Source organism: Egretta garzetta, unplaced genomic scaffold (genome assembly GCF_000687185.1).
Source record: "Egretta garzetta isolate BGI_Z169 unplaced genomic scaffold, ASM68718v1 scaffold287, whole genome shotgun sequence".
Lineage (NCBI taxonomy): Eukaryota > Metazoa > Chordata > Aves > Pelecaniformes > Ardeidae > Egretta > Egretta garzetta.
The window spans coordinates 2,145,475-2,162,138 of NW_009260435.1; the positions used below are offsets into that span (position 1 = coordinate 2,145,475).

The 16,664-nt window shown below is 56.9% G+C and overlaps 1 protein-coding gene across 1 annotated transcript in view; it reads left to right on the top strand.

Moving 5' to 3' along the window:
• CCDC33 (coiled-coil domain containing 33) overlaps nt 1-16,664 on the top strand; it is a 42,535-nt gene that overhangs the window by 5,187 nt on the left and 20,684 nt on the right. The window contains exons 4-9 of the mRNA XM_035899501.1: nt 7,568-7,731; nt 12,379-12,503; nt 14,196-14,305; nt 15,079-15,180; nt 15,377-15,468; nt 15,630-15,750. Coding sequence (XP_035755394.1) covers nt 7,568-7,731; nt 12,379-12,503; nt 14,196-14,305; nt 15,079-15,180; nt 15,377-15,468; nt 15,630-15,750 — 714 coding nt within the window. The remainder of the gene's footprint in view (nt 1-7,567; nt 7,732-12,378; nt 12,504-14,195; nt 14,306-15,078; nt 15,181-15,376; nt 15,469-15,629; nt 15,751-16,664) is intronic.

The following is a 16,664-nucleotide window of genomic DNA, read 5'->3' on the forward strand; positions in this document are numbered from 1 at the left end:
TGTTTACCAGGCTGCAAGAGCGCAGGGGGTATCAGGCAGCTGGGTGGGACACAGCTGGTGCTTCCCATGGGAAGCACACCCCATCCAGGCGTGCAAGGCCAGCTGTGACTTGTGGAGCTGCAACAGGTCTGAAAAATTGGACCAAACCAGCTCCTGGCTCCGCTTTACGCTGGGCTCTATCCCTTTGGATTCCCCATGGAGCTAACCAGCTTCCCTAAGCAAAGCATGCACAGGTGTGAAGCGACTTAGTGCAACATAAATCAGGGGATGAGCAAAGTTGTTCCCCTGGAATAAGGATCGCCTTTATTTTTTTAAGCAGGATACAGAAAGCAAAGCTGTGGCTCCTCAGGCACCAAGTGCGTTTCAGGCACAGGGACCTGGGGGAGTCTGAGCCACAGCTGGCCTAATTTTGACCCCTCTTTTGGCGGGGTGGGGTGGGGTGGTGTGTCAGGCTGGGTCTTCCTTAACGCATGCAGGAGCTGCCTCTGGAGTCCTTTCCCCACCAGCCAGATGTGGATGACCCTGTGAACTGAATGAGCTTGGTAGCTCTGCTGCTTTTTGGTGGGGAGCAGAGCCCAGCCCTGGCCTCTCCTGAATGCTTCAAATCAAACCCTGACCCATTTGCAAGCCTGACTTGACCATCTGGCTGTGCTGGGGGGCTCAGGGAGGGTGGGTTTGGGTTGAAACATTGCGTTTCTAGCTGTGTGCAGTGGTAGGGGGAGCAGGGCTGCTGGGGCAGGGCAAGGGTGCTCGCGCCGGGATGCGGATGCTCGTGCCAGGATGCAGATGCCCTAGCAATGTGCCCCATCTCACTGAGCAATGATGGTGGATAAAAGCTTCTGTCTTCCCATCACCAGAGCGGCAGGGCTGGGGCAGAGGTCTCTGTTAGCGGGTGATGGATGGCGTGTGTCTCCCGTCTGTCCCCCGTCTGGCTCATCCATCACTCATCCTGATGACAGCGGCCGTCATGGGGAGGGTGGCAGGGGTCCAGCCCTTCTCCCTTGCCTGCCGCCCCGACACCGGGGTGAGGGGCTGGAGCTGCCTCAGCTCACCGAAAGCCCAATGAGGCTGAAAAACAAACTTTGCTGGCAGGGCTCGCCCCGGGACGCAGACAAGATGAATAATGCCACTCCAGCGAGCAATTTGTAGGGCTTTGAAAAGCTGTCAGCCCAGGGAGGAGCACGCCTTGACGGGTTCATCAGGGATTTCGCCTTCCTCCAGCAGCGCCCTGGCTGTCGGCATCCCTTGATCATCCCCGCTCCGTGCCGGAGGGAGCTGGGAGCAAAAGGGGACCCGAGGCAAATGGCTTTGGGGTGCTGCTTGCATAGCTCTCATTTACTGAAAAGATGATTTTGGGGGGGGAGTGTGGGTGAAAAATGCATGTTCCTAGTGATGCATTGCAAGGAAGTGATATCCCTTATCATAATGTTGGGGAGCTGAGGCTGCCTGGCTTGGTCTAAAAGTCCCATTCTCCGCATGCTTCTCCCTGGCTGGGTGGAGATCTGGGATGGAAATGGGCCGGTGCAGAGTGACAATTCACATTTTTGTAGTTAAAATGGAGAAAAATCTCAGATGGAGAAGGTGGATCCTCAAGAGGTTTTCCAAGCTGCTTCTTGATTTGCTCCTTTGTAAAGCACGTTTGTAAAGCATCTTTGGATGCTTGGAGGCAGGAGGAGCGGCTGCTAGCTCTAATTCCTGCAATTTAAGTCATCACATCCCTTTAAGTGTCAAATAACTGCCTGGATGAGAAAAGCAAATGGGGTTAAAAAGAGAAAATTGCTCTGTTTTAAGAGGTAGGGGGGAGGAAATTGCACTGGTGCCACTGATAAATATAGAAAGTGTAAAACTCTCCTAATGGAGCAGACGAGGCGGTGCTGGGCTGCTGGCCCATTTAATTATTTGACAGGTGAATTGGGAGTTTTCTACATAAATGGAAGGAAAATGAATTTGGCAGTTTTTATCCCAAAGGGATTCCCGGCCAGCGGCAATGGGGCTCCCTGGGGAAATCGGCTTGGAGTCAGCATCCCTGTGTGCTGATGGGGGGGGAGCCCCCTCCCTCCCGGTGCCTCGAAACCACCCTGTGATCTCTAATGAGCTCCCACAGGGTCCCCCGGAGGAAACAACTTGCTTAAAAAAATAATAAGAAGAAGCATATATCAAGTGAAGCCCAAATCCAAGGAAAAAATCCCCCCTCCCCGCTCCCTGGCTTGGAAATGGAAGCGGAGCAGCAGCGGGGGCTACCGGAGTGGCAGGGAGGGCTGAGGCCAGCAGGATGAAATGATGAACAAAACGGTGTTTGCTCTCCTGCATCGCTTGTTTGCATTTTTTTTTCCTGGGGATCTACGAGAGGGCTTTAACTGCCCGGGTGTTTTTCCTCAGAGGGCGGTTCGAACCTGCTGCACAAAGGTGTTGGGGAATACCCCTTGTAATACAATTGGGTTTGCTTCAAAACGGAGCTCAGGCTGCCTTGGGCGATCAGTGGAGCTGAAGTTCTCCAGCCATATGGCTGTTTATCTTCGGGCTGTGTTTTGAGCGGCACTTGCCAGAGTCTGGAGCCTTTGTGGGGGGGGAGGATATGCTCGCTAGCTCCTAGAAATGGAAACTGTGTGCGTGCCGGCTCCTTTCACTGGGGAAGCTGATGGCTGTTCCTTGCCTAGCGTGCCCACCTCAGTCTCATCCTCCAGGCTGTTTTTCAAGGACAAGGGCTTCTCTGTCAGATGCTAATTGCAGGTGTCGTTACAGGGGGGCCTGTATCCTCCCATCCCATGACAAGCAGCTCCAAAGCACCAGGGAGCAAAACCTCAGCGGTATCTGAGCAAAGAGGGAGAAAGCCTCTGCAGCCGGACCCTGGGGGTGACACCTCCCCGTGCTGCGTCAGCAAACCATGGATGAGCCTTCCACCGATGCTGGGGGCTTGTGGCATCGTGCAAAAGCCCTTTGCTTTGATGAGGCAGCATCCTGCTGCCATTGCATCCCGCACACACCAGCTCCCAGCCCTGCTTGAAGGCCCACGGTGCTGGGGATGCCCCTTGGTGCTCCTCTCCCACGGGTGGGACCAGGGGTTGGAGGAAGAAGAGTGCTGATACTGTTTTAATCTTCCTTTTAACTGTAATTGCGTTTGGCCATCTCCCCCGAGCTTGTTCCGGGTGATGCATTTTTCCCGGCTAGATTGCTTTCCTTGTTTTGCTCATTGGAGACAGGCCGGGGCCTGTGTCGTGCCAGCTATGCATTAATAGAGCCTCAAATGAGATTCCACAGCCTCAGATCTGATTAGCACCGAGGCTCCGGTTGCTTTGGAGAGCGGGGCAGGCAGACGAGGAGCCATGATGCTTGGGGCGGGGTGGGTGCAAACCCGTAAGGATGTGGGATGTCGTGCCGTACCCTAACACCCTGGGCTGGCGGTGACCGACGCGGAGCCAGGGGACATGGGGGCAGCAGGGCATGGTGCAGGTGGGAGGTAACGCATCTCCCACCCCTTGAAAACCCTGAATTTAGGGTGCTAAATATTCCCTTGCACAGCACGCTGGGAGAAGGCTGGTCTGAGCGAAGTGGCTGCATCCACTCGCCCATCAGCCACCAAGTCCTTGCTGGGCTGCTTGTGATCTGTAAGCCCGTATTTCACCCCATTTTGCTGCCTGATGACACGTAAAATCCCATCCCCATCCCAGTCCCCCCGTGCCTGGGGGTGCATGCTTGTTCACTGCCCGTGATGGAAGCCGATTGGGCATAAGCTGGCTGCTCACCCCCCTTATCAGAAGATGCCCTGCAGTGTCCTGGGGGCTCCTGGCATGCTCTTCCAACCCAAATCCCTGAGGTCCAGCCCTGAGAGGTGGCTGGATCTGCTAGGACGTCCCAGGCTGGCCTGGCTCCAGGACGTCCTGGCCATGCCCCAACCCTTCCTTGTGTTCAGAGCCCCCCATGGCACAAAGCTGGAGGTGTAACCCATGGGCTCATCCTGCTGCTTGTTTAAAGCCTAGTAGCACTTTTTTCTTTTTTTTCCCATCCTGTCAGCTGCCAGGGGAGGGGAAGCGGCTTGCCTGGTGTTTAGCTGCCGTAAGGAGGCTTGAAAGGAGCCTGGGGAGACATCATGTACGAAAACTCACACCAGGCCCAGTCTATCTTCGCTCGTGGAGCCTACTATTATTTTATGAAGTCTCAGGAGGAGGATAAAGCTGACACGTTCCTAACAGCCGCTCATAAATTGCCAGGGGCCGGGAGGAGCTCAGGGCTGTGAGCGTTCCCACCATAGAGGAAGGGATCCCCGGTCCTGTGCCAGGACTGCTCCGGGCTTTAGCCGGGGCTGGGGGCTCATGGGGCTCGCTGTGCAAGGGCCAGGAGGGTCCTGGTCCTTCCATGGTAGGGCAGGGGATGGTGGCTTCTCCTGCAGAAGTGCATCGTCCCAGGGAGCGCTGGCAGGGCTATGCTGGGGGTCAAGGAGGCGAATGCTGCAGGTGTTCACCCCCAGGTGCTTACCTCCCCTCTTGAGCTGTCCATCGTACTGGAGAAAACTGAAATTCAAGGAGCATCCCTGCAAAGCACCGACCTTCTGCCGGGGGGGAACCTGCAGCCAGGCTCTTCCAGCTGGGGGCAGGGGCCAAGCCGGGCTAGAGGAGCCCCCACAGTGCCGTGCCTGGACGTCCCTGCTGGCTCCCAGCCCGGGCTGTCCTCCCTGAACTAAACACCGGGCTCTTGAGGCTATTTATGCCTTGTCAGCCCACAGCCAGAAGCAATTTCATCTTGGCTCAGCGCTGCTGTAGAGGAGCTGCCTGGGCCTCGGTGCGTCTTTCGAGATGATAAAGAGTGGCTAGAAAAACAAATTACGATGATGGCAGCTCGGGCCCCGTTAATCAACCTCCCTGCAACGCTGTGGGTGAATAATTAATACTCATCACTCAGGATGCTTTAAGGGTGGCTCGGGGTTAAGGTGCTGCATGGGACCAGGGTAGTGTGAGGTGCTCTGCAGGTGTCTGTGATGCTCCAAGGGACCTCAAAATGTTTTAAACCTGTGGTGTCCCCAGCTGAGACCCCTGGGGACATGGGAACTTCATTTTTTCTTTTTTTTTTTTTTTTTCTCTGCCATCGCAAGCTACAGGTTGCAGACTCCTGGGTGGGAGTGCTTGGCTTGGCAGGGGTGGGGAAGTTTTGTTTCCCACTGAGTAAGAGAGCTGAAAAACAAGCGTGGGCTCTACCTGGAACCGCAGGCACCCTCCTTTCTGGAAGAAATACTGAATTTCCTCCTGGCTTTGCATAGTGCTGGGATTTTTTTTCTTTTCGGTAGTTAATCACAGCCTTGCTGAGGGTTTTGGGTACCGGTTGCCTGCAAAGCTTGGCATTGTTCACACCTGCTATTTTTAAAACATTTTGTTCTCCTGCTGAGTTTTACTTAGCTTAACCACTTGGGAATCTTCTATTAAAACCCCTCACTAATTAACTAATTATCCTGTTGTAAGCGTTACTAGTGGTAAAACCTACTTGGGTTTGGTTGGGGTTTTTTTTAGGGAGATGTAAATATAAGTGGTGCGCTAAGAAACCTGTTTCTGTTACCTGGAATGTGAAAGAAAATAGGGATAACATAGGGGAATAGCCCAAAATAGGGGTCTGGAGCTGTAAATAAGGGTGTGGGACACCGATCCGGCATCACAGCGTAGGTCCTGGGGTCGCTCAGAGCAGGGCTCCATCAGCGAGCTCAGAGGTGCCCGTACAATTCAAAGCAAGGTTGCTTCCCAGCTCTGCCAGCTGGAATTCCTCTGGATTGGGTTTTTAATGATTGTTTGGGGTGCGAATACTCACTAAAGCTCCAGGGCTGGAGCCTGAAGAGATGCTTTCCTGAAAGGAGAGAGTGGTCCCCGGGCAGAGCACCCGTGCATGCATCCTGCCCGCGAATCCGGTGCCCTGCCTCTTCGAAGCCTTCATCCACCCTTGCCGTCCCTTGGTCATGCAGCTGCATGTTGATACAGCCCAGGGGTCCTAAACCCCAGCCTGTGCTTTTCACTTCCTTTCCCCGGCTCCATCCTGCGGTTTGCCTTCTTTGCTGATGCTGGGATGGGGCAAAATCATGTTGTTTTATTTTTTTTTTAGGGTAGTGTTTATGCTCTTCCACCCTCCCACCCCCCTTTTCCCTTCCTCTCCAGAAAAGCCACGGTCATGAAACCCTGTAATTTCCCTACTCCATCAGCATCACTGGGCAGGTGGATAATTGCCATGGAGCCAGGGTGGGGCTGGGATCCATGCCCCCCATCTGCTCTGCAGGCCAGGGAATCCTTCCCCACTTTGTGTTTCTGCCCCTCCAGTGCTGCTTTCCATCTGTCATGGACGCTGAGCTGGTCCCCAGCACCCAGCCCCGAGCTCCGGCTGACAGCAAAAAAATAAGGGGGAGAAAAAAAGGATTTCAATGTTTTTCTGAGCTGTTGGCGTTCAGAGCACCCAGGTTTCCATCCCACGAGTGATCCTTGGGTTTGGGTTTGTTACGGGTCACCTCCCTGCTGCCAACCGCATCACCACTGCAGCCGGGCAGCCTTGGGAGAGACAAGGGAGGGGGCTTAGGATGAACCAGCCCCTTTTGCTGCAGGGCTTGGAGGGGATTTACAGGCAGCGGCTTTGAGAAGCCCACAGGGTGGTTGCTGGGCTGGAGCTCTTGCTTTCACCCCAGGAGGTTGGAAGGATGCAGGGAAGGGTTTGCTTTTTGGGGTCTGCAGCAGGGCAGGGTAGGTTTTAACACCTTGTAGCCACAGCCCTATTCAATACCATTAATGCCATGTGCTGCCCAAGACGGTGGCACAGCGAGAATGCAGCCGGGGAGGGGGGACGGCACTGTCTCTCACTTGGATGGGGTGTGATGTGTGCGGGGAGGGGTCCCCCCACGAGCCAGGAGTGGCAGCTTGTGGCTCTGCTGCTCCTTAGCACATCAGCTGGTGGGAATTAATGAGCTTGGGTGGGGGGAGCCACCGCTCTCCCCTTTTCCCCCCTGGACTGGGCTGAGATCCCAATTCCCACCAAGTCCCTATAAATTGCAGAGATGCCTGGGCTGGTGCAAAGGGGAAGCAGGGGGATGGCTGGGGCTGGGTGTTGCTGGCAGGTCAGAGGGGCATGGGGGAAATGGAGGTGCTTTAGATGGTTAATCCCCATTTTGGTGACCTGTCTTGGGGTCTCTGATTGGAGTGTGGTGTAGCGGGCCCCCATGGGACAATGCTGGGCTGGTTTCACCCCACACAGGATGCTCTCATGCTGCTGGGTGTCCTCCCAGAGAGCCTGGCACTCGCTGGGACATGGTGACATCCATGGTGTGGATCCACAGCTGGACACTGGGGACAGGGAAGAGGCAGCAGCGATGGGGATGTGCCAGGAGCATCATCTACCCAGCTCCTTCTCCCCCATCTGGGCTCTTGGCATTAAGCAGGGGTTGAGGGGACAAGTTCAGGTGATGGAGATGTACCAGGGGCATCATCTCCCCCATATGGGCTCTCAGGGTTGAGCTGGGGCTGTGGGGACAAGGCTGGGTGATGGGGATGTGCCTGCAGCTTTGCCAGCCGCTCCCCGCCTTGACGTCTCTCCTGCTTGCTCCCAGCAGGTATCCAAGTCCCCCGCCGGGATGGAAGAGCCAGGGCACCCACCGAGGGCTGGCAGGGGACACGTGGCCCGCGTGGGGAAGGAAGCCATCACTGTCACCCTCCACTGTGCCAGCAACCTGCCAGCTACGCGGGAGGGCCGGGTGCCGTGGCCATATGTCATCGTGTGAGTACCCATCATCCGCAAATGGGGACCACGGGGACGCAGGGGTTTAGGAGTTGTCACCCCATTACTAACTCTCTGCAAACCCTGGGGAGGAGGAAACCCCTTTTTGTGGTGATACGCACAAGCGTCACCTCTGTGGGATGCTCGGCACGGGGAGAGGAGCCAGGACTTCCCACTGAGATGGGGGAAGGCGGAGGACAGGGCCCTTTGGTTCGCCGGGGCATTGGGAAGAAAGCGTTCCTAATATTGAAAGTATAAAATGATGTCAAAGAATCCACAGGGTAATGTTGCCTGGGTTTGGGGATGATATCACAATAAATAAAATAGTGTTTTAATAAATAAAACAGAATGCTTGGGTAAGGAGAACTTGGCTCCTCGTGCATTATGCATGTGCCAGGGGACTCAATTAGCTGGTCATGCTTTGGTCTGTGTTAAGAGGGAGGCCGCTCCGCTCGCTGTTGCTGAGGGGTGAGCTTGGGATCCCAAAGAGCCCTTGCAGGAGGCAGAGCGGCTTTGGCACTGCTTCCCTGGAGAAGGGAGGAGGAAGCAGCTGTCGGTGGCTCCAGACCGTCGCCTGGCTCCCTGCAGAGTTTGGTGTCTCTGGGGCAGCGCTGGGTACCCGAGCGGGTGCCTCGATTGCGCTCATCCACTCGGACAATCAGCTGCCGGGGCCGTGAAAGCCTGGAAACATCTTGTCTGCGAGCCTGTAGAGCAAACTGTTGCTCACGAGGTGGTTGGCGGTGTGGAACCCCAGAGAGCCATGGGGAAGGTCTGTCGGTGTGGCACAGTGTGCCTTTTCTCCACCATGCCCGGCCCCAGCTGTGTTGGACATCCCGGAGGCTCCCTGGGCAGGAGGGATGTGGCTCTCCACCACAGGGGCAGCATCTGTTGGGATTTTGGGGCTGGCTAGCACCCGCAGCCCAGCAGGAGCCAGTTGGCTTGTGGGCTAGCAGCCCCCACTGCCACCCCTCCATCCCCCCTTCTCCTCTTGCCCACCCCCCCATGCCAAGGACCCGCTTTCTGCGCCGGCAGCCTGAGTAACTCCACCGCAAGAGTTGTCTCTATTTCCATAAACCAATTATACCCAGATAATCTCAGGAGATTTAAACATCAATGTCCTAAATGATAGCACGAGGGTGGCGTGTGATTGTTGCATCTCTTTACATTCTGGTGCTGCTCCATCACCACATCGCCATGGTAACGGGGGAGTGATGGAGGGGGGGAGAGGGTGGTATTAGGGATGCAGGACACATGAAGGGCCTTTTAGTAACCATAGTGAGGGAGCCAAGGCAGAAGGGAATCAGTTATTGTTTTTCAGGGCGCTTGCTTTTGAAGGAGGGTAGCATGTTGCAGTTAAAAGGTGGGTTTTTACAGACGGGAAGGAGAAGCGGTCGGTGGACGGTGCCGGTGGGGACCTGGCAGCAGCAGGTCCCCCCCCAGAGCGGCTGGGTGCCACCAGTGGAGCCAGCCCGAGCTCAAACCACTGGCACCCAGAGCGTCACCTCCCAAAATCAGGAGTGGGATGGGAGGAGGGGAGCGCCTCCACTCGCGCCAGCCCTTCGTGGCTGTGCCCACTCGCTCGTGCCCAGACTCGACATCCCATAGTGCTCCATAGTTGTATGCATCGCTTCCAGCTCTCAGTACAGAGGATCGGGGAGGGAAAAGCTTGGCAGAGCGAATCTGAAAGACCTCAAGTGGCAGGAGAAGCCTGCACAAGCATCCCAATGGGCTTGGGCTCATCCCTGCCCCGGAGAGGATGGGGCTCCTCCGGGGGGACCTGGCAGCGGCTTGGCTCTGCTCCTCATCCTCTGAATGCTGAGCAAATCCCCCCCTCCCTGCTTTCAGGGGCACCCGTGGGTCTGCTCTGCGTCTTCCTTTCACTTCCTCATGCGCAGAGATAAATTGCTCCTGGACTGGCGTGATGCAGGGATGACCTTGGTGCGCTGGAGGCAGGTGTGTTTGCAATTAACGGCACAAAGCGCCAGGCTCTGGCCGGCTTCTCCTCTCCATTGGGTACCGCGGGCGGGTGGAAGGGCCTCCTCGCTTCTTCCTTGCCACTCTTCAGCGCCGAGAGAAGAAACTCAAGGTCGCTGCTGAATGCGCCGTCTGCTCCCCGCCTGGGGGATGGTGGTGGCGCAGATGGGGTGCTCCTCCTGGGAAAGGGGTGTTCCTGCAAGCAAAGCCTTCTGGCTCTGCAACATGCCTGCAAAGAAAGCAGGGACTCAGCTGATAAGCCCAAAGTGAGGGAGTGTGGAAAGTAGCCCAAGTGGGACTTTGGGGGTCCCCTCCTCGCCCCAGCACCCCACTTAAGTCGCGGTGGGATGAAGATGGACCGTTAGAGGGTCAGGAGCGATGCAAAAATGGGGTTTCTCAAAGGAGAGGGGGAATTATAATTCTTCCCTTCTCATCCTGAATCTTTTCAGACATTGCTCTTACACCTCTGTGATTTATTTATCCATCTTTATTTACCCAAACTGCACCTGAGCCCCCCCAGGCTCGGCACCAAGCAGAGTGGGGCTGCGTGGCAGGGGGGCAAGCGTCACCTTCCCCAGAGCCAGACCCCGCAACCACCGCACAAGTAACCCCCGGGATGTCGCTCCTGCGAACCATGGCCGTGCCGCACTGTATTTTTCTTCCCCGAGAACCATGCGCCTGCACCACTGCCTTGCCTCTGAGGGGATGTTGGCCCTGAGAAATAACTCACCCCATGGAGATAACAACTTATAACGCTGGGTAAATAAATAGTTACGAGGGCTGGGCACAGCCCTACTAAGCCCTTTGCTGGGTCCCCGGATGTCACATGCAGCGGGGTGGCTGTCCCTGAGCACCATAGCTGAGATATCATGTATAATAACTCCCCGGGGGTGGCCGTCTTTATCTTTTTATCTTTATCTTTTATCGCAGCGGTGGGTGACTTGGTGCATCCTCATACTGAAGTGCCTGCCTGGAGCAGGCGGGGAGGGATGAGGGCCATCAGCAGAGCATCTCTTGGTCCAGCTAGGCCATGTCCTGCCCCAAGGCATGCCATCCCCCCATGGGCAGGGGATCGCTGCAGCTGGGGTGTCTTCTGCCCCACCAGCAGGTCTGGAGCTGGCTGTAGTGAGGAGGAGACATCAAACCATCTCTGCTCTTCCTGTTCCTACTGCCCCCGGCCTCTTCGTTTGTTTTGGAAGCACATCCCCATGTGTTGCACTGTTGTGGGTTGTCCCCCCCTTCCCTTCCCCACTTCATAGCTCTTTTTGAATGCTCTCTCGTCCTTAGGCAAGTCTATAATGAAGGGGGCCCGGAGCAGCCAGTTGTCACCCTCCTCCTCCTCCCACCCCCCCAGCCCAGGTCTGGCTTCATTCAGACTCCGAGCACGTTGCTGGTAGAGCAATCCCCCACAGAGCTCATTACTGGAGAGCCGATTTTCTTCCAGCCCCTCTACTACAGGGCCAGCCCAATGCTAATTCCCACCTGCCAGAGCTGGCCGTCTGGGCTCCATCCCTGCGGGATGCAGGTGGGCTTCTCCAGTGGGGAAGGTGACACACAGGAGATGGGAGAGGAGCATGGGGCACGGGTGCAGCTCGGCTGAGGGTCTGTTAGACCATTCTCTCCAGCAACGGGAGAGGACAGAGGTCTTGCTAAGTGTGGAGCATCCTCCCAGGTGGCTTGTACCTCTAGGATGAACCTGCTTGGTCCCACCACCACCTGGAGCTTGTGCTGCAGCTGGAAGTCATCTCCTTTCCCACAGAGATGGGGTGGCAAAGTGCCACCATCTGCTCTCTGTCACCGCAGCGCTCCGGTAACCTCTCCCTAATAGCCGCATTGGCTCTGCTCCAGCAAGAGCTTTCCTGGAGGAGGCAGAACCGGGTACTTTATCATCTTAATATCCAGAGCAGCCCATTGACAAGGCTGGGACTTCTGCGTCATGTTGGCCTGATGCCACGTCACTGTCCCCCTCCACCCCATGACTGGGCATGGAGAGGACTTGGGGTCACCACGTGACCAAGTGCTGGGATTCTGCCTTGGCCTTGGGACTCCTTGGATAACGCCAAGTGTCTCGCTGGGCAGCAGACACACCCCAAAAGATCTATCAGCCCCCCCAGTTTGGGGGGGAGGCATTATTATCATTAGTCAAGCTTGGGAGTAATTGATGATCAACTGATAAAAGTGAGAGGAACAACCCCAAAACAGCCCTGATGGTGATGACCCTGCACCAGGATGGATGAAGAATTACCCGGGGCCTGTAGCCGCTAACACCACCATAATTATTGCTCAGCCTCGTTATGTGCCTCGTTTAATGACAGCAGTCGTTAACTTTCAATCTTCTCTCTCCTTTCCCAGCAGCCTCCTCCCTGTCCCTTCATCAATACCGCTAGATAATTAGCCTCCGGGGTCTGAAATAGCCTTTTGGATAAAAGGGGATGCAAACCCCATCACTGGGGGCTCAGCAGGATCCAGCAGCCGGGAGTAAAACTGGGCCTGGGCCCCCAGCACAGCCCCCCCAGAGCAGGGGCAGAGCTTTGTGAAGGGTGGTGGCAGGGTGGGCTGGCCGCTGTTCCCTGCGCCGAGCAGGGACAGTGCTTATCCCAGGCCCAGCTCCCTGCCTACACATCCCCCTTCCTCACCAGTAACCAGCCTGTCTTGCCTCCATTTTCCTCCCAGTAAGACCAGCAGAGGGGACGAGCAGAAGCCGGAGGCGACCCGTGCATCCTCAGTGCCCACCCATGCACCCACCTGGGAGGAGGAGGTGACGGTGGAAATGGATGCTGAAGATGCGAGCCAGGCAGGTGAGAGCATGGGAGGACTGTGGGGACAGTGATGCTGGGGACCAGGGCATGGTCCACAAAGGGTTAATTTGGGGATATTCAGGATCCTGTGCTCCAAAGGACCTTGAGCAGCACCCAGGTAGCCTTGATGGGGATGAGCCATGCCCTGAGCCCCTCATGGCTGTGGTGGCTTCAGGATAGGACCGGGAGGGACGTGCCCCCAAATACGGCACTGAGGGATGGGGCAATTGACGGTGCCCAGCTCTGGGTGTCCTCCAAAGCATCCTGTGGGATCCAGTATCAGAGGAGAGCACCCCAAATCCTCCCCTGCTGCCACCCCGACCCCTCGTATTGGTTGGATCCACATCGTAATGCCATTATTCCCCACGCAGGACTGCTAAGTCTCTAATTGTAATAAAACTCATGGCGTTAGGGGCCGGGATTTGATCATAACGAGCCCCTTGCAAAACAAACCGTGGCAGCCAACCTTCACGTCATGCCTAATCGCATTAGGCCCTGACCTAAAGGAAACTGAGGAGCTTTTGATGTACTTTGGACTTGTCCTGGGTGGTACTGGGAGACGTGATGGGACCTCCAGCCCCGCTCATCCGCCTCCCAGCATCCCCCAGATGTTCAGAGATGTTCAGCTCCCAGTTGTTGCAAACGGAGCTGTCATTTCCAGGTGCAGCCCACACTTTTTCTTGCCCAGAAATACGGTTTCCACCAAGCATGATCTATCATTGGTGACGACTGACAGAAAGCCACTTGTCTCTTGCTCGACCCCAGAACATTCTCCCTGGTGCTCTTTCTACAAGGGACTGGGAGGAAAAGGAAATCTCCATATAAATCGAGCGCTTGCTGAAAAGCATGAGCACAGGAAAGCGTGGTCCGAGCTCTTGTCTGGTCCATTGTCTTCATCTTGGGGCCACGCACGACCTGTGGCATCGCCAGGTCGGCCAAGCAGGAGTTAAGGCGGGTGCCTCGGCACAATCATTAAGCTGGGGGAAGGGAAGCCCAAGTCTTGATGGCAGCATAAAGAGAGGGCGGTTTTCCCTTCCATCAGCTCCTTTTTTTTTTTGATAAAAGGCTCCTGCTCGTGCTTGTCAACTAAATTGCAGCTTTGCTTTAAATGAAGGGAAGAGCTGGGGGTGCCAGCGGCCGTGGGGGTGATGCTGCCATGCCAGGGGACGGATGGGGACCAGGCAGCCCTGAGAGGGCAGATGCCGTGGTGGTGGCAAGTGACTGCAAAAGCCACCGGTGGGCTGCGGGCTGACCCTGGGGCTGGGAGGGCTCAGGGCAGGATCGCACCCCGGCAGCTGAGCAGGGTGGGCTGGAGCCGGGGAGGTGGATTAGATGGATCAGCTGGAAATCCTGCCTTCTTAAGTGGGAATCTGAGCTGCAGTGGAGCCGGTTGCTCATGGGCTTTGCTTTCTTGAGGTTGTCTGGGACTTGCTCTCGATGGCTCCTTGGGATGCACACGTGTGTGTGTGTGTGCATATAAACCCTGGACGGGTGTAAATCCTGCCCCCATCCACCCCACCAAGACCTGCGAGGGGAAGGGGCTGCTGAAAATACATCAACCTTCCCATCGCCTCGTCCTTTCATCACCCAGACCTTCTCCCACACTGCTCCCCACTGCTTCGCCTGCTCTCCCCTTCCCCAAACCCCGTGGCCAGCCCTGCTTGTCCTGACAGCTGACCCTCTCCCTTCCAGCCCTGACCCTCACCGTGGCAGACAAAGCCACCAAGGAGGCGTTGGGGACCTTCCAGCTGCTGGTGCAGCACCTCCAGCCCTTCCAGCCCCACCACTGCCGGCTGGTGCTGGTAGGGACAGCCCCTGCCCCTCCATCCTGCTGCTTATTCCTGCTTATAACTTTGGTTTTTCACCCCAGGGCTGTAGCTGGGGGGTTGTGGGCAAAGGGAGCCTTGTGTAACGGCATAATCCCGGTGGGAAACCCCAATTTCGCAAGCCGGGGGAGGTGCTCAAAGAGGCTTGTGAGCTTTCCACAAGGGGGGAACAAGGCAGGCGTTGTGCTGGGCTTTTTTCCTCTCTCTGGTGGAAAAACGTGGAGGAAAATCAATGGGGATTGCAAGTGGGGAAGTGCTTTCGCCCTCAGCATCCTGGGGAAGGAGAGGCGAGGCCAGGCCATATAGCAGGGCGTTCGTTAAACAGAGGCTGCTGTGCATTAATTAATGCAGGCAGGTACCCAGCCCTAGAGAGAAAAGCCCCTTCCTAAGCGCCTCGGTGGGGATTTCTCCATGTCCCCCCAACTAACAGTCCCGGAGACTTGGCTGACCCTGTACAGCTGAGACCCAGCAAACTCACTCAATGCTGCCCCCCCAAATCAGCCTCCCCTATGCTCTGGCCAGCAGAAATGAGTTTCCTCTTCCCTGCCCAGAGATGGGGAGCGATTAAATATTTAAATGCAGGAGGATTTACTATATTGATCTTTTTTCCGGGAAGGCTCCGGGGCACAGTGAGCTTTAATTATCAGTCGGTGCTTTATTGCCAGCACTGGGCTGTCGGCGCGCCCAGCGCCCGCGTTCGGTGGCCTTGACCCTTCCTCCTCCCACTGCTTGCTCTCCTCCCCAAACAGCCGAGGACGCGGGACCCGGCGGGGATGGTCCTGTGTATCACCGTCATCCGCAGAGGGAGCTTCGTTCCTCGCTGCCGTGGATTGAGCTACGTGGCCTTGGAGGTGAGAGGTGGCCCTGGGGACAGGAGGAGGCAGGGGGGAGGTTTGCAGGGTCTGGCATGGGCCAGAGCGTCTTGACTCGGGAAGGATGCTGCTTCGTGTCAGCTCCTGCTCCCGTGTCTGTGGATGCTGGTTTAGGGCAGCTGGTTTCCCTCCCCACCGCTTGCTGGCCCCTCACCATGGGCTCCTCACCTCCCAGGTGCTGCTGCGGGGGCTGGGGGCCCCCCTGGCCACCCCCCTGGGGGCCCTCGTCGCCGTGGCCAGTGTTGTGACCAACATTGGGGAGTACAAGTGAGTTATGGCCACGGGGGGCTGTTGGGGACATGGGGGGTGCTGGGCTTGGGACAACCTGAGCATCCCTGGTGCCATCGCCCCCTCCTGCGGCGCTTGGCTTGCCAGGAACGGGCACGGCACCGTGTGGGCTGGCTTTCCCCTGTTTCATCGCCCCTCAGGCACCGCATGGAGAAACACCCCCTTGCCTGTCCCAGCATCAGCCCCACCACCATCATGTTCCCGGACCCTCCGGCGGCAGCCTTCAGCATCGCCCGCACTGCCAACCACGGCTGCCCACAGGTACGAGGCCAAGCGCACCCGCGGGGGTGCACCCATCCCACTCGGGAGGAGCATCCCTCCTTCAGCAGGGGAGCTGAGCACCCCGCGCAGGGAAAAGCTCCGGGGGCAAAGCGATGCTTCGAGCATCAAAGACGCGGTCCCCATGCCCGCCTTGCCCTGCCTGCAGAAACCCGCCGGCAGCTCCTCACTTGTGCTTTTGTCCTTTGTTTTTCCCCTTGCTCCGCTCACGCCTCTGGCTCGAGTGCCGCCTCTCCGAGGCAGAGACCTTCTCCTCCCCAGGCCTCAAGTACCACTGGGAGAGCTAGCGACGCACATCTTCAAAATAGCTGTTGCCAGGGAAACATATGCTTTCGGCACACGGCATCATGGGCGCGCGGGAGGAGGGCCCCGCTTTTGTTCTTCAGCCCTGCCAAAAAATTGGCGGGGCGGGAGAGGCAGGGAACGGGAGAGGGAGGCGGTGGGATGGGGCAGCCGAGCCAGAAGCCAGCGTCAGAGCTGCAGCCCCTCAAAACCAGAGCTGCTCCATCCCTTCCCCTCTGACAAGTGCCAGCCGAAAGCGTGGCGAGGGCAGATGTCCGGCCGCCCCGGCAAGATGGATCCAGCTGGTCCCCAGTGCCGGCGGAGCACACGTTTCTCCACCTCGGTGTCCCCGTCCCTTCCCGCCGTGTATTGAATTTTGATTGTCTCAGAGCAAACCACCCTGTATCGACATGTTCGGGGAGCCCATAAATAAAATACTACTTAGAGGAGGCTGGCCAAATGCCAAGTCGCCCACGAGGCAGTGAATTATCATAAAAACCACTAGTGTGTTTCATTCATTACAATAATTGTTGTTTTATTCCCCCCCCCCGCCTCCCTGGGCTGTTCTTTGCAGGTGAAAGGGGGGGGGGGGGCCCGGGGCCCCTCTGCTTTGG